The sequence below is a fragment of the Salvelinus alpinus genome, chromosome 31 (genome assembly GCF_045679555.1).
Source record: "Salvelinus alpinus chromosome 31, SLU_Salpinus.1, whole genome shotgun sequence".
In the NCBI taxonomy this organism is placed as follows: Eukaryota; Metazoa; Chordata; class Actinopteri; order Salmoniformes; family Salmonidae; genus Salvelinus; species Salvelinus alpinus.
In genome coordinates, this window is record NC_092116.1 from 22,874,842 (window position 1) to 22,892,808 (window position 17,967).

A 17,967-nucleotide genomic window follows, 5' to 3' on the forward strand; every position below is an offset into this window, starting at 1 on the left:
TTAATTTTATGTTCGGATATACTCTTTTATAATTCTAAACCTTGGCTAATACTACAATAAAGAATGATGATTATATACAAGTAAAGAAAATGGGATATTATCACATTAATGAAAGGTTATAGTTGTTGTGGTATGGAAATGCTGAAATGGAAAAGAATAGTATATCCACATCCTACAGCAAATTGCAGGTGTTGGATATCCAGAAATAGATCATATTAACTGATAATTAAAAGGGGGAAATGTTTAATGTTATTAATTCATATTGACTGATGAATATGTTGCTACACCTCAGATCCATGGAGTGGAGTAGGAGAGCTGTCCCTGTCTCTGGTGAGAACTAAATACCTACAAGGTTTAGGGTCTATTCTATTTCAGTTCCTGTCAAATCAGAATGTAAACCACATTCCAATTAACCTGTTAAAATCTGAGAGATTCTTATGACATTGTCAGCAGTAAGATTTTAGTTCCATTTCCAAAAAGACAAGGCCTGTAGGTTTCAAATGATGTGTGACTTTCTATTTTCATGTACAGAGTCCAAAACAACCACTCAGAGTTTAACAATTAATTTGAATTTCAGTGTACCTCCTGAATTTACAGAAATTGAATTGACCCCAACCCTTCCATCTAAAAGTCAGAGCTCTCTAATGATCAGCATTACCCTATAACACGTTACACAACTTGTCATATACTGCATTCACATGAATATGATTAATTATGACTAATCATTCATATGCTTATTGTGGCTTTTCAGGGATTTTCCTACTCTTTCTGAGGGTCACCGTGCAAATAGGTAAATGCATTTTTAATAAAGCAGACAGACAGACAGACAGACAGAAAAACAATCACACAAAAAAGACAGACAGACAAAACAAACAATCTAAATCAATGAATGAAGTATCAGTATTGGCCACAGTGACAGAAGCAATACATTAAAAAATAAAAACATGAATGAATAAGTACATAAATCAACTAATCAATGCATGAAATACAAGTATTGGCCGCTGTGACAAAAGCTAGGCCTAGTAATAACTTTAATTCGTTAAAGTCACTTAACCCTAAACCTCAACTAAGTATTGTAATAAATATTGTGGAAATTGAGCAAGTTGAGATGACTACGCTGCTTGGAGTAACACTAGATTGTAAACTGTCATGGTCAAAACATATTGATGCAGTAGTAGCTAAGATGGGAAGAAGTCTGTCTATAATAAAGCGATGTTCTGCCTTCTTAACAACACTATCAACAAGGCAGGTCCTACAGGCCCTAGTTTTGTTGCACCTTGACTACTGTTCAGTCGTGTGTTCAGGTGCCACAAAAGGACTTAGGAAAATTGCAATTGGCTCAGAACAGGGCAGCACGGCTGGCCCTTGGATGTTCACAAAGAGCTAATATTAATAATATGCATGTCAATCTCTCCTGGCTGAAAGTGGAGGAGAGATTGACTTCATCACTACTTTTATTTATGAGAGGTATTGACATGTTGAATGCACCGAGCTGTCTGTCTAAACTACTGGCACACAGCATGGACAACCATGCATGCCGCAAGACCAGAACAGACTATGGGAGGCACACAGTACTACATAGAGCCATGACTACATGGAACTCTATTCCACATCAAGTAACTGACACAAGCAGTAAAATTAGGTTTAAAAAACAGATTAAAAAAACACCTTATGGAACCGCAGGGACTGTGAAGCCACATTAACATTGGCACAGACACATGCATACACACACACACACATGAACGATAACATACGCACTATAGATACACATGGATTTAGTACTGTAGATATGTGGTAGTGGTGGAGTAGGGGCACACAGTGCCTGAGGGCACACAGTGTGTTGTGAAATATTTGAATGTATTGTAATGTTTTAAAATTGTATAACTGCCTTAATTTTGCTGGACCCCAGGAATAGTAGCTGCTGCCTTGGCAGCAGCTAATGGGGATTCATAATAAATACAAATACAAAGTGTCCAATTAAAGGTAACTATTTAAATTTAATACAAGTTGGTGCAGGTGTGTGTTTACAGGGGGATGGGGATGTGTATATCTGAGGTGTATTCACTACGAACCAAACTGAACAAATTGAACAAAATGGAGATTGACTAAACTGAACTAACCTGCAAAACGTTTTCAGTTGCAAAACGTATTGCTACGGTGTGCACTAATGCATAAACCTGTGTATTATATCTGTCTCTGTCACTCAAACAGACAACGTGGCATTGAGAGGAGTGGCTGCTCAGTCATCACAGTTTTCCGATCGCGATGCTCACTATGCAATCGATGGGTACAGAAACACAAACTATGGATCCTGCACCCACACTACACAGCAGACCAACCCCTGGTGGAGAGTGGACCTGCTGGATGTGTACAAAGTGACAGCTGTCACCATCACCAACAGAGATGAAGTTCCTGAGAGGCTTGATGGTGCTGAGATCCGTATCGGTAACTCACTGGAGAACAACGGCATCAACAACCCCAGGTGAGTAGTGAAATCGAAAAACAACATTGTACTCAAATCAAATTGTTTTTGTCACATGCGACAAATACAACATGTGTAGACCTGACAGAGAAATGCTTACTTACAAGCCCTTAACAAACAGTGCAGTTCCAGAAATAGTTATGAAAATGTTTAACTAAATTAAAAAAGTCTAAAATAAAAAGTAACACAGTAGAAATACATAAAAATAACAATGTTATATATACAGGGTTACTCAAGGTTACTCAAGGGGCACAGGTTAGTCGAGGTAATTTATTCATGTAGGTAAGGGTAAAGTGACTATGCATAGATGATAAGATGATAAACAGCGAGTAACAGCAGGGGGTCAATGTAAATAGTCGGGGTGTCCATTTGATTAATTGTTCAGCGGTCTATTAGCTTGGGGTAGAAGCTTTTGAGGAGCCTTTTGGACCTAGACTTGGCGCTCCAGTACTGCTTGCCGTTCGGTAGCAGAGAGAACAGTCTATGACTTGGGTAACTGAAGTCTGACAATTTTTTGGGGCCTTCCTTCCCCTGACACCACCTGGTATATAGGTCTTGGATGGCAGGAAGCTTGGCTCCAGTGATATATTGGGCTGTATAACTTTTTATTGATTTGGAGGCCCAATCTAAATAGTTTCAGTCTCCTGAGGAGAAAAGGTGTTGTCGTAGCCCTTCACAACTGTCTTGGCGTGTTTCGACCATGATAGTTTGTTGGTGATGTGGACACCAAGGAACTTGAAACTCTTGACCCGCTCCAATTCAGCCCCGTCGAATTAAATGGAGGCCTGTTTTGCCCTCCTTTTCCTGTAGTCCACGATCATCTCCTTTGTCTTGCTTACATTGAGGGAGAGGTTGTTGGCCTGGCACCACACTGACAGGTCTTTGACCTCCTCCCTAAAGGCTGTCTCATCGTTGTCGGTGATCAGGCCTACCACTGTTGTGTCATCAGCAAACTTAATGATGGTGTTGGAGTTGTGCTTGGCCACGCAGTCTTGGGTGAACAGGGAGTACAGGAGGGGACTAAGTGTGCATCCCTGAGGGGAACTGGTGTTGAGGATCAGCATGGCAGATGTGTTGTTGCCTACCCTTACTACCTGAGTGCGGCCTGTCAGGAAGTCCAGGATCTAGTTGTAGAGGGAGGTGTTTAGTCCCAGGGTCCTTAGCTTAGTGATGAGCTTTGTTGACACAATGGTGTTGAACACTGACCTGTTGTCAATGAATAGCATTCTCACATAGGTATTCCTTTTGTCCAGGTGGGAAAGGGCAGTATGATTTTCGATTGAGATTGCATAATCTGTGGATCTGTTGGGGCGGTATGCGAATTGCAGTGGGTCTAGGGTTTCCAGGGTGATGGTGTTGATGTGAGCCATGACCAGTCTTTCAAATCACTTCATGGCTACCAACGTGAGTGCTACAGAGCGGTAGTCATTTAGGCAGGTTACCTTCGCATTCTTGGGCACAGGGACTATGGTGGTCTGCTTGAAACGTGGGTATTACAGACTCGGTCAGGGAGAGGTTGAAAATGTCAGTGAAGACACTTGCCAGTTTGTCAGCGCATGCTCTGAGTACACGCCCTGGTAATCCATCTGGTCCAGCGTCCTTGTGAATGTTGACCTTTTTAAAGTTCTTGCTTACATTGGCTATGGAGAGTGTGATCACACAGTCGTCCAGAACAGCTGGTGCTCTCATGCATGCTTCAGTGTTGCTTGCCTCGAAGCGAGCATGAAAGGCATTTAGCTCATCTGGTAGGCTCGCGTCAATGGGCAGCTCGCAGCTGGGTTACACTTTGTATTCCGTAATAGTTTGCAAGCACCGCCACATTCGACGAACGTCAGAGACGGTAGTTCTGATTGATTGTAAAGTTTATGGGATTCAGTAAAAATAACAGTTATTCATTAAATGTGTTGCTATTTTCAGTAATACTTTTGTGAAGAAGTAGTTGAACTACAGCACTGTACAATAATCATATACTGTATCTTTCTCTCTCCCCACCCTCTCTCTCTCTCTCTCTCCCCCACCCTCTCTCTCTCTCCCTCTCCTCTCTCTCTCTCTCTTTCAGATGTGTTGTCATATCCCACATCCCAGCAAGCGAGACCTACACCTTCCAGTGTAATAAGATGGAGGGTCGCTATGTTGTTGTGGTCGTCCCTGACAGGAAGGAATATCTCACTCTGTGTGAGTTGGAAGTATACGGCACTCCTGCAGGTAATCATCTGTCACTGTCTTCACTCTTCACATCCATCACCAAGTCAAGTTTACATTACTTTTATATAGCAGAACATCAATGTTCTGGAAGTAGAAGTAATGTGCTTGCTGACAGGAACACTCTAGATTTCTGTCATATTCTTATTAATGTGACTTGCTTCTGCAGTCACACTTTTAATGTTGTATTTATGTCTTATATAGAGATTGTAATAATAACTGAACTCTTAACCTCCTATTTCAGACCCATAAACCCCTCTTTCCTCCACCCCTCCCACCACTAATATCACCTTTCTTCTCTATTCTCTTCTCCAACATCCACCCCTCTCCCCTCCACTCCCCCTCCTACCACTAATATCACCTCTCTTCTCCAACATCCACCCCTCTCCCCCTCCTACCACTATTATCTCCCCTCTTTTAAACATGTCAAATGTATACACTGTAAGATGATAAAGAATAACTTGTCATTTCTATATTAAAACATTATTCTCTATGTCCCGGTAGTAAATGTAGCATTGAAAGGAGTGGCCAGTCAATCATCACTGAATGGTTATGGCAATGCTCATAATGCCATTGATGGGAACAGAGAATCAGACTATTACAAAAGATCCTGCACCCACACTGCACAGGAGACCAACCCCTGGTGGAGAGTGGACCTGCTGGATGTGTACAGAGTGACAGCTGTCAGCATCACAAACAGAGGAGATGATGTTCCTAATAGACTTGATGGTGCTGAGATCCGCATCGGTAACTCACTGGAGAACAACGGCATCAACAACCCCAGGTGGAGAGGGGCGCTAGAGAGCGTGCTATGGAGTAGACGTGCATTGCTAGAGCTCCGCTCAATTTTGAAACAAATTAATATTTATCTTAACCTCTCACAACCTATAACTTCAAACAAATATGACAAAAGGAAAAGGCAACAAAAAAGGGGGCGCTAAACAAGATAATTGGAATGAGATAGACAACGAACCAATTTCAACGTCGCCGACCCACGAGGAGCTAGCTGAAGAGGCTAGCTTCCAAGAGTTCCCCACAGATCCTACTCAAAGGGACATACTGGCTGCCATAAACGCACTAAGCAAGAAGGTGGACACAAGGTTGGCTGATATCTCAAAGAGTATTGGGACTTTGGCCGAAACTGTGAAGGCAACTAAGGGAAGGGTGCACGAGGTTGAGCAGACGACAATCGATCACGAGGCCAGGCTACAGGACATAGAGAAACAGTGCGCAACGTTCAAAAATGACAACAAAACCCTGAAGGCCCGACTGGAAATGCTCGAGTCGCATTCAAGACGCCAGAACATCCGAATATGTGGGATCCAGGAGGACACTGAGAAAGGGAAACCCACTGAATTTGTCTCGGAGCTGATACCGGCATTGCTGGGGAGTGAACACTTCAAAACGGCCATCCTGATCGACCGCGCACACAGAGCACAGGCAACGAAGCCGGCCAAGGGCGGGCCACCAAGGCCATTCATTGTAAGGCTGCACTATCCCCACACCAGGGATCTCATCCTCAAGCTGGCTAGTCAAAAGTTCCCCCTTAACTACAACGGAGCCAGGGTGTCTTTCTACCCAGATCTTACCTTGGAGGTGAGGAACCAACGGAAAGAGTATGATGAGGTACGCAACAAATGCAGGGCGGCCAACATCCGATATGGATTCCTCTTCCCAGCCCGGTTTAAGGTGACAGTCGAGGGATCAACACGTACGTTTGACAACGCAAAAGAGGCCGATCTGTTCTTGACAAGCAAGCTCCCCGGCTGAGGATACAGAACGGCTGTGCCAGCAGGCTAAATGGCCAAATACAGGCCAGGAATGTGTGTGAATTGAATTTCCGGCCTATGTCTTTTCGATCAGAAGATCAGAAATTGGGACTTATATGATAGGTGAGATGTTGTGGCTAATATAGCATTGTTTGGCATGTCATGTTTTAACGCCACTCACCCCCTAACGTGAGAGTTAAGTTAAGTGTTATTTAATATTAGTTTATATGCGGAGCATCTATAGACGACGAGTTAGTTCAAGCTTTATGTCTAGACACCCTAAGGTTTGTGTGTTAGTCAAGGAGCGCTTCGTTTGGGGAAGTCACTCAGTAAAGGGACGGGTGGAGGGACGGGAGGGGGGATGGGGTCTGTGTTTTATGTTCACGTTTATTAGTACAGGTGGCATGACAAGCTCCCGCACGGCGGGACGTTTTTCTTCAGGGTTTTGTTTGACAGCAGCAATTTGCTTTAAAATAAGAAATGCCACATAGTGACCGAGCACAGAGTAGACCAGGTGGAATAAAGATAGTCAGCTGGAACTGTAATGGATTAGGGCATGTCGTGAAACGAGCTAAGGTTTTTTCTCATCTTAAATCACTGGGTGCTGACATAGTGCTTCTTCAAGAAACTCATATTAAACGCTCCGCGCAGGCCAAGCTACGAGTCGGCTGGATCGGTCAGATATACCAGTCTAACTTTGATGCAAAAGCGAGAGGGGTAGCAATCCTGATAAGGAAAAACATTCCTTTTGTTTACTCAACCTCGATTTCAGATCCTAATGGTCGGTATATTATTGTGGCTGGTACACTGAATTCAAAACCAATAACCTTGGTCAATTTATATGGACCCAACTTCGATGATCCATTATTTTTTCAAAGGGTATTTAAGGCCATACCAAATATCTCGGATACAAGTGTTATTGTTGGAGGTGACTTTAACTGTACGTTAGATCCTCTTTTAGATAAACAGCTATCAAGGTCACTTCAACAATCAAATGCCGGGGGGGCGCTAGAGAGCGTGCTATGGAGTAGACGTGCATTGCTAGAGCTCCGCTCAATTTTGAAACAATTAATATTTATCTTAACCTCTCACAACCTATAACTTCAAACAAATATGAAAAAAGGAAAAGGCAACAAAAAAGGGGGCGCTAAACAAGATAATTGGAATGAGATAGACAACGAACCAATTTCAACGTCGCCGACCCACGAGGAGCTAGCTGAAGAGGCTAGCTTCCAAGAGTTCCCCACAGAACCTACTCAAAGTGACATACTGGCTGCCATAAACGCACTAAGCAAGAAGGTGGACACAAGGTTGGCTGATATCTCAAAGAGTATTGGGACTTTGGCCGAAACTGTGAAGGCAACTAAGGGAAGGGTGCACGAGGTTGAGCAGACGACAATCGATCACGAGGCCAGGCTACAAGACATAGAGAAACAGTGCGCAACGTTCAAAAATGACAACAAAACCCTGAAGGCCCGACTGGAAATGCTCGAGTCGCATTCAAGACGCCAGAACATCCGAATATGTGGGATCCAGGAGGACACTGAGAAAGGGAAACCCACTGAATTTGTCTCGGAGCTGATACCGGCATTGCTGGGGAGTGAACACTTCAAAACGGCCATCCTGATCGACCGCGCACACAGAGCACAGGCAACGAAGCCGGCCAAGGGCGGGCCACCAAGGCCATTCATTGTAAGGCTGCACTATCCCCACACCAGGGATCTCATCCTCAAGCTGGCTAGTCAAAAGTTCCCCCTTAACTACAACGGAGCCAGGGTGTCTTTCTACCCAGATCTTACCTTGGAGGTGAGGAACCAACGGAAAGAGTATGATGAGGTACGCAACAAATGCAGGGCGGCCAACATCCGATATGGATTCCTCTTCCCAGCCCGGTTTAAGGTGACAGTCGAGGGATCAACACGTACGTTTGACAACGCAAAAGAGGCCGATCTGTTCTTGACAAGCAAGCTCCCCGGCTGAGGATACCGAACGGCTGTGCCAGCAGGCTAAATGGCCAAATACAGGCCAGGAATGTGTGTGAATTGAATTTCCGGCCTATGTCTTTTCGATCAGAAGATCAGAAATTGGGACTTATATGATAGGTGAGATGTTGTGGCTAATATAGCATTGTTTGGCATGTCATGTTTTAACGCCACTCACCCCCTAACGTGAGAGTTAAGTTAAGTGTTATTTAATATTAGTTTATATGCGGAGCATCTATAGACGACGAGTTAGTTCAAGCTTTATGTCTAGACACCCTAAGGTTTGTGTGTTAGTCAAGGAGCGCTTCGTTTGGGGAAGTCACTCAGTAAAGGGACGGGTGGAGGGACGGGAGGGGGGATGGGGTCTGTGTTTTATGTTCACGTTTATTAGTACAGGTGGCATGACAAGCTCCCGCACGGCGGGACGTTTTTCTTCAGGGTTTTGTTTGACAGCAGCAATTTGCTTTAAAATAAGAAATGCCACATAGTGACCGAGCACAGAGTAGACCAGGTGGAATAAAGATAGTCAGCTGGAACTGTAATGGATTAGGGCATGTCGTGAAACGAGCTAAGGTTTTTTCTCATCTTAAATCACTGGGTGCTGACATAGTGCTTCTTCAAGAAACTCATATTAAACGCTCCGCGCAGGCCAAGCTACGAGTCGGCTGGATCGGTCAGATATACCAGTCTAACTTTGATGCAAAAGCGAGAGGGGTAGCAATCCTGATAAGGAAAAACATTCCTTTTGTTTACTCAACCTCGATTTCAGATCCTAATGGTCGGTATATTATTGTGGCTGGTACACTGAATTCAAAACCAATAACCTTGGTCAATTTATATGGACCCAACTTCGATGATCCATTATTTTTTCAAAGGGTATTTAAGGCCATACCAAATATCTCGGATACAAGTGTTATTGTTGGAGGTGACTTTAACTGTACGTTAGATCCTCTTTTAGATAAACAGCTATCAAGGTCACTTCAACAATCAAATGCCAGTGTCTGTCTAAATACATTGATGACAAACCTTAACATTGTCGATATTTGGAGACTGACGCACCCAACAGACAGGGATTATTCTTTCTTTTCATCAGTTCATAAATCATATTCCAGAATTGACTATTTTTTGTTGGACTCCAAACTAATTTCAGCAGCTGAGTCGGTTACCTATCACCCCATTCTAATTACGGACCACTCTCCTCTGTCCATGGTGCTGAAACTCGACAATATGTCGACAGGTCGGCGATCGTGGCGCTTAGACGCATACCTGTTGAAAGATGAGGCTTTTTGTCAGTATTTGAAGGAGCAGATTGCCTTTTTCCTCAGTACTAACGACACGGGGGATGTTGACGACTCCACCCTTTGGGAATCTCTAAAGGCGGTGATTAGAGGTTACATTATTTCTTATACATCAGAGAGGAAGAAACGTGCCAATACTAGGCTGAGAGAAATTGAAAGAGAGTTAGGGGAACAGGAGAACGTTTTTAGGACAAATTCCTCGTATACAGTCCTTGAGAAGATCACAAAGTTAAAGTATGAATACAATACCATCCTTTCGAAACGGGTGGGCTCTTTACTTGCTAGAACGCAACAAAGTTATTTTGAACTGGGGGACAAACCACATAAATTATTAGCAAGACAGCTAAGGCAGGTACAAGCATCTAGAGCTATTCACAAAATAAAAGACAAGAAGGGTAAAATAGTAACAGATCCGCAGGACATTAATAAATGCTTTGCGCAGTTTTACTCAGAGCTATACCAATCAAAATGCGATGCTACTGATCCACAAACTATGGAACGCTTTCTCGCTGAATGTGAACTTCCTAAACTAGACAGGGGGGCAGCTGCCGCACTCGATGCAGGGATAACCTTAGATGAAATTAACACAGCGATAGCACAATTTCCAAACAGCAAGGCCCCTGGGCCCGATGGATATGTAATAGAATTCTATAAGAAGTACTGCGCTAGTCTATCTCCACTTATGCTGCGAATGTTTCAACAATCCAAAGAAAATACCAAACTCCCGCAAACACTGTATGAGGCTACAATAGCCCTGATCTTGAAAAAAGATAGAGATTCCATGGAGATGTCGTCGTATCGCCCCGTGTCGTTACTCCCCATAGAAAACAAGGTGTTGACAAAGATATTGGCAAACCGATTGAAAAAATATATTTCCGACATCATACACCCTGACCAGACAGGTTTTATCCCGGGCCGACATATATACTACAATTTGAGACGCCTTTTCAACGTAATGTATCATGATCATAAAGTTGAGGCAGTGGTAATAGCTCTTGATGCAGAGAAGGCGTTTGATCAGATTGAGTGGAAGTATATGATGTCGGTTCTGGAGCATTTCGGATTTGGAAAGGAATTTATTAATTGGATAAGAATTATTTATGCACACCCAATGGCGTCCGTTGTGACCAATCAGGAAATGTCGCAGTCATTCCGCCTGTTCAAGGGGTGCCGACAGGGGTGCCCTATTTCGCCTGCTCTCTTCGCTATAGCCATGGAACCCCTTGCTACTCGCATTCGGGCATGTGCCGATATAGCTTCTGTTAAAATAAAAGACACACAGCACAAAATTTCCCTATATGCAGACGATGTTCTTTTGTTTTTGTCTAAGCCTAAAACTTCTATTCCACCATTACTTAACTTGATAAACACATTCGGCTCCTTCTCTGGCTACAAGATAAACTGGCAAAAAAGTGAGTTGATGCCAATATCACGGCCTGTGGATATGCAATTTCTGCAATCTACCCCGTTTAGAACAGTGAGGGACAAGTTCACAAGCCTTGGCATTGTAGTGACAAGAGACCTTGACCAGCTATTGAAAGTGAATTGGGACATGAAAATATATCAGCTTAAACAAAATATAGATTTCTGGAAAACTCTGCCTATTTCCTTGGTTGGTCGTATAAACGCTATTAAAATGGTTGTCCTACCCAGGTTTCTTTACCTCTTCCAATGTCTACCCAATTTCATACCACAAAGCTATTTTAAGAAACTGGATTCAATAGTAACTCCATTTTTATGGGATAACAAGGCAGCCAGAATTTCAAAGAAGCATTTATGCAAGTACAAGATAGAGGGGGGCTTTGGCCTTCCTCACTTCAAACTGTATTATTGGGCTGCTAATCTGAACATTGTGTCTTTCTGGAGGGAAAGTTTACCTGCGATGAGACAGAAGGATATGCCTTCATGGCTTTTGATCGAGCAGGCCTCCTGTCAACGTTCCTCACTCCCTGCACTTGTTAATAGCCCATCATATGTGAAAAAACCCACTTATGACTCCAATCCAGTCATTTGTCATACGCTTAGGATCTGGAAACAGATTAGGGATTTTCTTAACATACCCACTGTTTACATAGACAGCCCGATTAGCCTGAATCATGCTTTCCACCCTGCATTGGATGATGTGGTGTTTTCACAGTGGAGGGAGAAGGGGCTCACAACAATTGGTAATTTATACATAGATGGTCAGTTAGCTTCATTTCAACAATTACAGGCAAAGTTCAACATGCCAACAACACATTTTTTCAGATACCTCCAAATCAGGAATTTCTTAAGGACACATATCCCACAGTATGGCATTAAGCCCAATAGTCCTACATTAGATAGCTTGATACTTGTCAAACCCCATTCAAAAGGGTCGGTCTCTAGACTGTATGATGTGCTACAGGCCCACATAGAGGTATCCACAGACACCATTAAAAGGGCTTGGGAACAAGAACTTGGTTCAGAAATCTCAAATGAGGACTGGATAGAAGCTCTCAGGAATATAAACCACAGTTCAGTGAATGCCAGACACAACCTGGTACAGTTTAAGGTGATACACAGGTTACACTACTCAAAAGTAAAACTGCATAAAATATTCCCGGACACCTCACCACTGTGTGAGAGGTGCAAGCAGGATGAGGGGACGTTGACCCACTTATTCTGGACATGCCCTAAATTACATGCTTACTGGGCTCTCATTTTTGATTACTTATCTAAGGCCTTTGATAGAGTTCTAGCCCCAGACCCATTGATCGCTCTGTTTGGTACAGTTGATGGGAATAACCAGGAAGGGAAAGCTGTCTCTCTGTGTACTCTATTAGCCAAAAGGCTCATATTGCAATTTTGGAAATTGGAGACTGTACCTACCTTTGAAATGTGGTTACGGGATTTAGGGAATGTAATACATATGGAAAAGATTCGATACAACACCTCCAATAGAAGTCCATTGTTTTACAAAATATGGCAGCCGATACTGGATAAATGGTCTAGCCCCGCTTCATAACTGGGCTGACGATCTGCTGCTACTCTGTGCTGTACTCCACTCAATATTTATTTTTGGCTGAACTACACTGCTTGTAATGACTATATGCTGTCTTCTTATACATGTACCACCTAATAGGATTTTGTTTTATTTTGTGTATGTGTGAGTTAACTTTTGTTTTGTCCTCTAAACTGGCCATCCCATTCAACAGTACAATGAATGTCATTGTTTGTATTGCTGTCTTTTTTACTTTATTTTTATTGGAAAATAATAAACATATTATAAAAATAAAAAAAACAACCCCAGGTGAGTAGTGAAATAGAATAAATAACATTATACTGTAATCTGATTGATTGTAACATTTGTGATTTAAAAAAAACTGTTATTCATGAAATATGTTAATATGTTCAGTCTTCCGGTAGTGAAGAGGCATTTTCACTATTGCAACACACTGTACTCCCTCCACCCCCTTTCTCTTTCTCTCTCTACCCCACCACCCACGTTCCCCCTACCCCCTCTCTCCCCCCCCCACTCCGCCTCACTCTCTCGACGCACTCCCCTCTCTCCATCAACACCCCAACCCCTGTCCCCCCACCTCTCTCTCCCTCCACCCCCCTCGCTCTCTCCCACAACCCCCCACTCTCTTTCTCCCCCCACTCCCTCTTTCATCTCACCCCTCTCTCCCACCACCCTTATCTCTCTCTCTACCCCCACCACATCTCACTTTATCCCCCCACCTCCTTCTCTTCCTCCCACCATCTCTCTCTCTCTTTCAGATGTGTTGTCATAGGTACTTCTTTCCTGGTACATTTATTTATTCTGTCAGAGAAGGTATTCCGAATAATAACTTTAATGAACATACTTATTTTCGTATCGGACTTCGGTTTAGTGGAGATTAAACCTTTTTCCCCGCAATTCATGTTTTGTTATATTGAATGTTATTTTGTGACTATGTGGGAGACATTTTCACAATGCTAATTAGTACAAATCAGTGTAATTTACGCATTGCTCAGCTTACTAAACTTTAGTAAAACAATCACCTTTTTGTACAGCGCATTGTTAAAGAAATATATTAAATAAAATCATACTGTCAAGTCCTAATGAGTTGTGGTATTCCCGGTATATTACACAGATTTGAACTATTGTGCACCATAAAAAATATCAGCAAATGTATTTCAGCCTCCAAGTCAAAGAGAACGGTGGTGAGGATGAAGATCCAATCAGATGCTGATCTGACAAACCAGGCAGTCGGTGACCAGCTACTACAGCAGGTGAGATAGAGGGAGAGGGAAAGGGGGAGGGAGAGAGACAGACAGAGAGAGAAAGACAGAGAGAGAGAGAGAGAGAGAGAGAGACAGAGAGACAGAAAGAGAGACAGAGAGACACAGAGAGACAGACACAGAGACACACAGAGACAGACACACAGAGAGAGAGAGACAGAGAGACAGAAAGAGAGAGAAAAAGAGAGAGAGACAGAAAGAGAGACAGAGATAGAGAGCCAGAAAGAGAGAGTGAGCGAGAGAGAAAATAATCTAACAATTTAACCTAAAAGCTTGTGCTTTATTCTAGCTGCATGTAGAGCTCGTGAAGCAGGGGGTGTCTGACTTTCAACTGCGCTGGAGGACTCAGCCAGATGGACAGATTTTCCACCGTGAGGAAGAAGAGAAGGAGTGTGGACCCTCACAGACAGGTAACAACAAGGAGCATATTAAAGACTGTTTTCCTTATTGCAACAGACAGGCAATGAAGGCATTGTGCTTTTATCAGAGTTGGGGTCTATTCCATTTCAGGAAATAAACTTTATTTTATTTATTCTAATTTCAATATACCTTAATGTGTTTCAATTATGAAAATGTGGAAGTGGAATTTCAGTTTACTTCCTGATTTGACTGAATTGAAATGTAATCAACCCTAACTCTGAGTTTTATTATCTTATTCCCAAGTTGTTTTTGTAAGAAGAGAACGTGTTAGCGAGTGATAACTAAATTAGTACATGAAAGAGTTTCCTGTATGTAATTTCTCTTCCAGGTGTCTGTGGAACTGAAGGGGGCTAGCCTGGTGAGAGACTCCAATGAGACACAATAGTCTTAAGATTGGACTGTATTGATGACAATCTACCAACCGTAAAACTTTAATTAAACCCAGTCTCAAATAGCTGCCTGTCCTTTTTAATAGCTAGGCAACAACACATTTCAGTAACTAAACGCCTGTTTCAAATAAACTCAGGGTCTAAATCAAATCAAATCTAATGTTATTTGTCACCTACACATGATTAGCAGATGTTAATGCGAGAGTAGCGAAATGTTTGTGTTTCTAGTTCCGACAGTGCAGTACTAACCAACGAGTAATCTAACAATCCCCAACAACTACCTAATACACACAAATCTAAAGGGGTGAATGAGAATATGTACAGTACATGTAAGTATATGGATGAACGATGGCCGAGCGGCATAGACAAGATGCAATACATGGTATAAAATACAGTATGTACATGTGATGTTTTTTTATTTTTTATTTTACTAGGAAAGTCAGTTAAGAACAAATTCTTATTTTCAATGACGGCCTAGGAACAGTGGGTTAACTGCCTCGTTCAGGGGCAGAACGACAGATTTTGACCTTGTCAGCTCGGGGATTCGATCTTGCAACCTTTCGGTTACTTGTCCAACGCTCTAACCACTAGGCTACCTGCTGCATAATATGAGTAATGTAAGATATAGAAACATTATTAAAGTGACATTATTTAGAGTGCATTGTATAAAGTGACTAGTGATTAATGAATTGTTTACCAGGTTACCATGAATTGTTTACCAGGTTTAATGTTTGATTTGTCACATTAAATCATTCAGTAATGACTCTAAAATATTGTCAATCTTCTGTTTTTATTGCCAGTAAGAAACTGCTAGCCATTGGCTGCTAACAATTGAGAACTGCTAGGTATAAACTGGCAAGCCCAAAAACACTCAACAACTTCGGGAGTACAAACCCTAAGAAATGGGCAAGAACTGACGAACACATGTACTCGCTGTTTGTTTGTTACCTATGCATAGTCACTTTGGGCTTGCCAGTTTATACCTAGCAGCCCCACCTACATGTACAGATTACCTCAACTAGCCTGTACTCCCGCACACTGACTCGGTACCAGTGCCCCCTGTATATAACCTCGTTATTGTGTTTCTTTTTATTACTACTTTTTATTTTAGCCTACTTGGTAAATATTTTCTTCTTCTTGAACTGCACTGTTGGTTAAGGGCTTGTAAGTAAGCATGTCACGGTAAAGTCTACACTTGTTGTATTCGGCACATGTGGGAAATAAAGTTTGATTTCATTATCCTGTTAAGGATTTTTTTTATGGGGGCATTCTAAGACAGACACGTAACACAGTGTGTAAATGATAAAACATTAGTGCAGATAAAAAGGTTAAATGCTGGAAGTGAATGCTGGAATTAAACAACTAACTATGCTAATTAGTAAAAGCTGTGTGCATTAAAGAAATAGAAGCCTGTATCTAATATGCAACTGTTCTGTTCAGTGATTTAAGCACATGAACCCTGGGGCTATTAATTTAAGTTTTACTGTATTTAAATTAGGGCTGGGCGGTATACCGTATTTTATTATATACCGGTATTGATGCAGGGACTGGTTTGTGTTTTTACTTTACCTTCTATACCAATATTTGAATGTTTGGTTTGTTAAATGTGATACGCCATGTGTAATGTCAATTTGTATAGTTTACTTCTATACTTCTCTACTTGAGTCATCACTCTCCGGCACTTTCTCTCGGTGCCACTTTCCACACAGACCTAGCCACACCCCCTGTCACTCAAGGAGCACATTTGATGTTCCTCAACCACGAGACACATGCGTTCAGTCTGCATGGTCAATGTAGCACATGCAACAATGCTGCTTTCACTTTGCTTCTTAATATAAATCCACTAGCGTTCTATAATGACACTATTAGTTTGTGTTTCATACATCAGCAAACGGCTAGTTTGTCTTTTATTAGCAAGTTGCCCTAAATCTTGTGAGACGCTAATTGTTTGCCGCTAATGATAATAGCCAGCTAGCTAATAAATGTACTGAGTAAGAGCAAACATAGCTAGCTAATACAGCCTGATAATACCAGTGATGGTGTGGACCTAAATCAACATGTTGTTTGTGCAACAGTATCTTCTACATCAAAGAGGAATATGCAAAGCAAGAATATGTTAGCTACATGAAGTAGCTAAGAGAAAACATGCAATGTAGCCAAAGCTTATAGGGTCCCCTAGGAAACACTTATCAACACTTTAGTTGTTACCCTGTCACAATAACTCCTCCCTGGCATTTTAGTTCGTTGTCATCTCAAACAACACTGTATTCAAAGTGCCCACTATTATATTCTAACTATAGAATTAGAATAGTCATTATATTTCCATGATTCTAAAAGTTTTGCTCTAATTCGCAAGTCAAATCGCAATTGCAACATTTGTTTTAAAAAAAATCCTTGATTATTTGCCCATATTGTGCAGCTCTACATGGCAGTGTGGAAATTGTCTCAATTGAGCAGTGGTGTAAAGTACTTAAGTAGTACTTGAAAGTATTTTTACTTGAGTCATTTTATTTTGGTATCTACTTTACTTGACTATTTTTATTTTTGTCAAATTTTACTTTTACTTTACTACATTCCTAAAGAAAATACTGTACTTTTTACTCCATACATTTTCCCTGCCACCTACAATTTCTCGTTACATTTTGAATGCTTAGCAGGACAGGAAAATGGTCAAATTCACGCACTTATCAAGAGAACATCCCTGGTCATCTACTGCCTCTGATCTGGAGGACTCACTAAACACAAATGCTTTGATTGTAAATTATGTCTGAGTGTTGGAGTGTGCCCCTGGCTATCTGTAAAAAAAAAAAAAAAAAAAAAGTGCTATCTGGTTTGCTTAATATAAGGAATTTGAAATGATTTATACTTTTACTTTTGATGCTAAAGTACATTTGATCAATTACATTTACTTTTGACAGAGTATAATTAAAACCAAATACCTTTAGACTTTTACTCAAGTAGTATTTTACTGGGTGTCTTTCACTTTTACTTGAGTCATTTTCTATTAACCTATCTTTACTTTTACTCAAGTATGACAATTGGGTACTTTTTCCACCACTGCAATTGAGTGCAGGAAATGCAGAAATCATAAAAGTGCTGAAATGTGTTTTGGTTGAAGTTGAATTGAACAGTATAAAACAATCAGAATGGAGAAAGACTAATTGAAATCACTTAGAATGT

At 41.6% G+C, this 17,967-nt stretch overlaps 1 protein-coding gene across 1 annotated transcript; it reads left to right on the forward strand.

Moving 5' to 3' along the window:
* Positions 1-296: 296 nt before the first annotated feature.
* Positions 297-6,454, forward strand: LOC139561594 (uncharacterized). Its single transcript, XM_071378815.1, has 5 exons — positions 297-330; positions 2,212-2,482; positions 4,542-4,687; positions 5,189-5,468; positions 5,890-6,454. The coding sequence occupies exons 1-5, from the start codon at positions 297-299 to the stop codon at positions 6,452-6,454; spliced, it is 1,296 nt and encodes a 431-aa protein (XP_071234916.1).
* Positions 6,455-17,967: the final 11,513 nt, after the last annotated feature.

What these genes read in the sequence shown, in the direction of transcription:
- LOC139561594 (XM_071378815.1), top strand. Translation starts at nt 297, where the DNA reads ATGGAGTGGAGTAGGAGAGCTGTCCCTGTCTCTG. An exon ending in AGTATACGGCACTCCTGCAG is followed by an intron (nt 4,688 to 5,188) that starts GTAATCATCTGT and finishes ATGTCCCGGTAG; the next exon opens with TAAATGTAGCATTGAAAGGA. An exon ending in AACGGCATCAACAACCCCAG is followed by an intron (nt 5,469 to 5,889) that starts GTGGAGAGGGGC and finishes TCACGAGGCCAG; the next exon opens with GCTACAGGACATAGAGAAAC.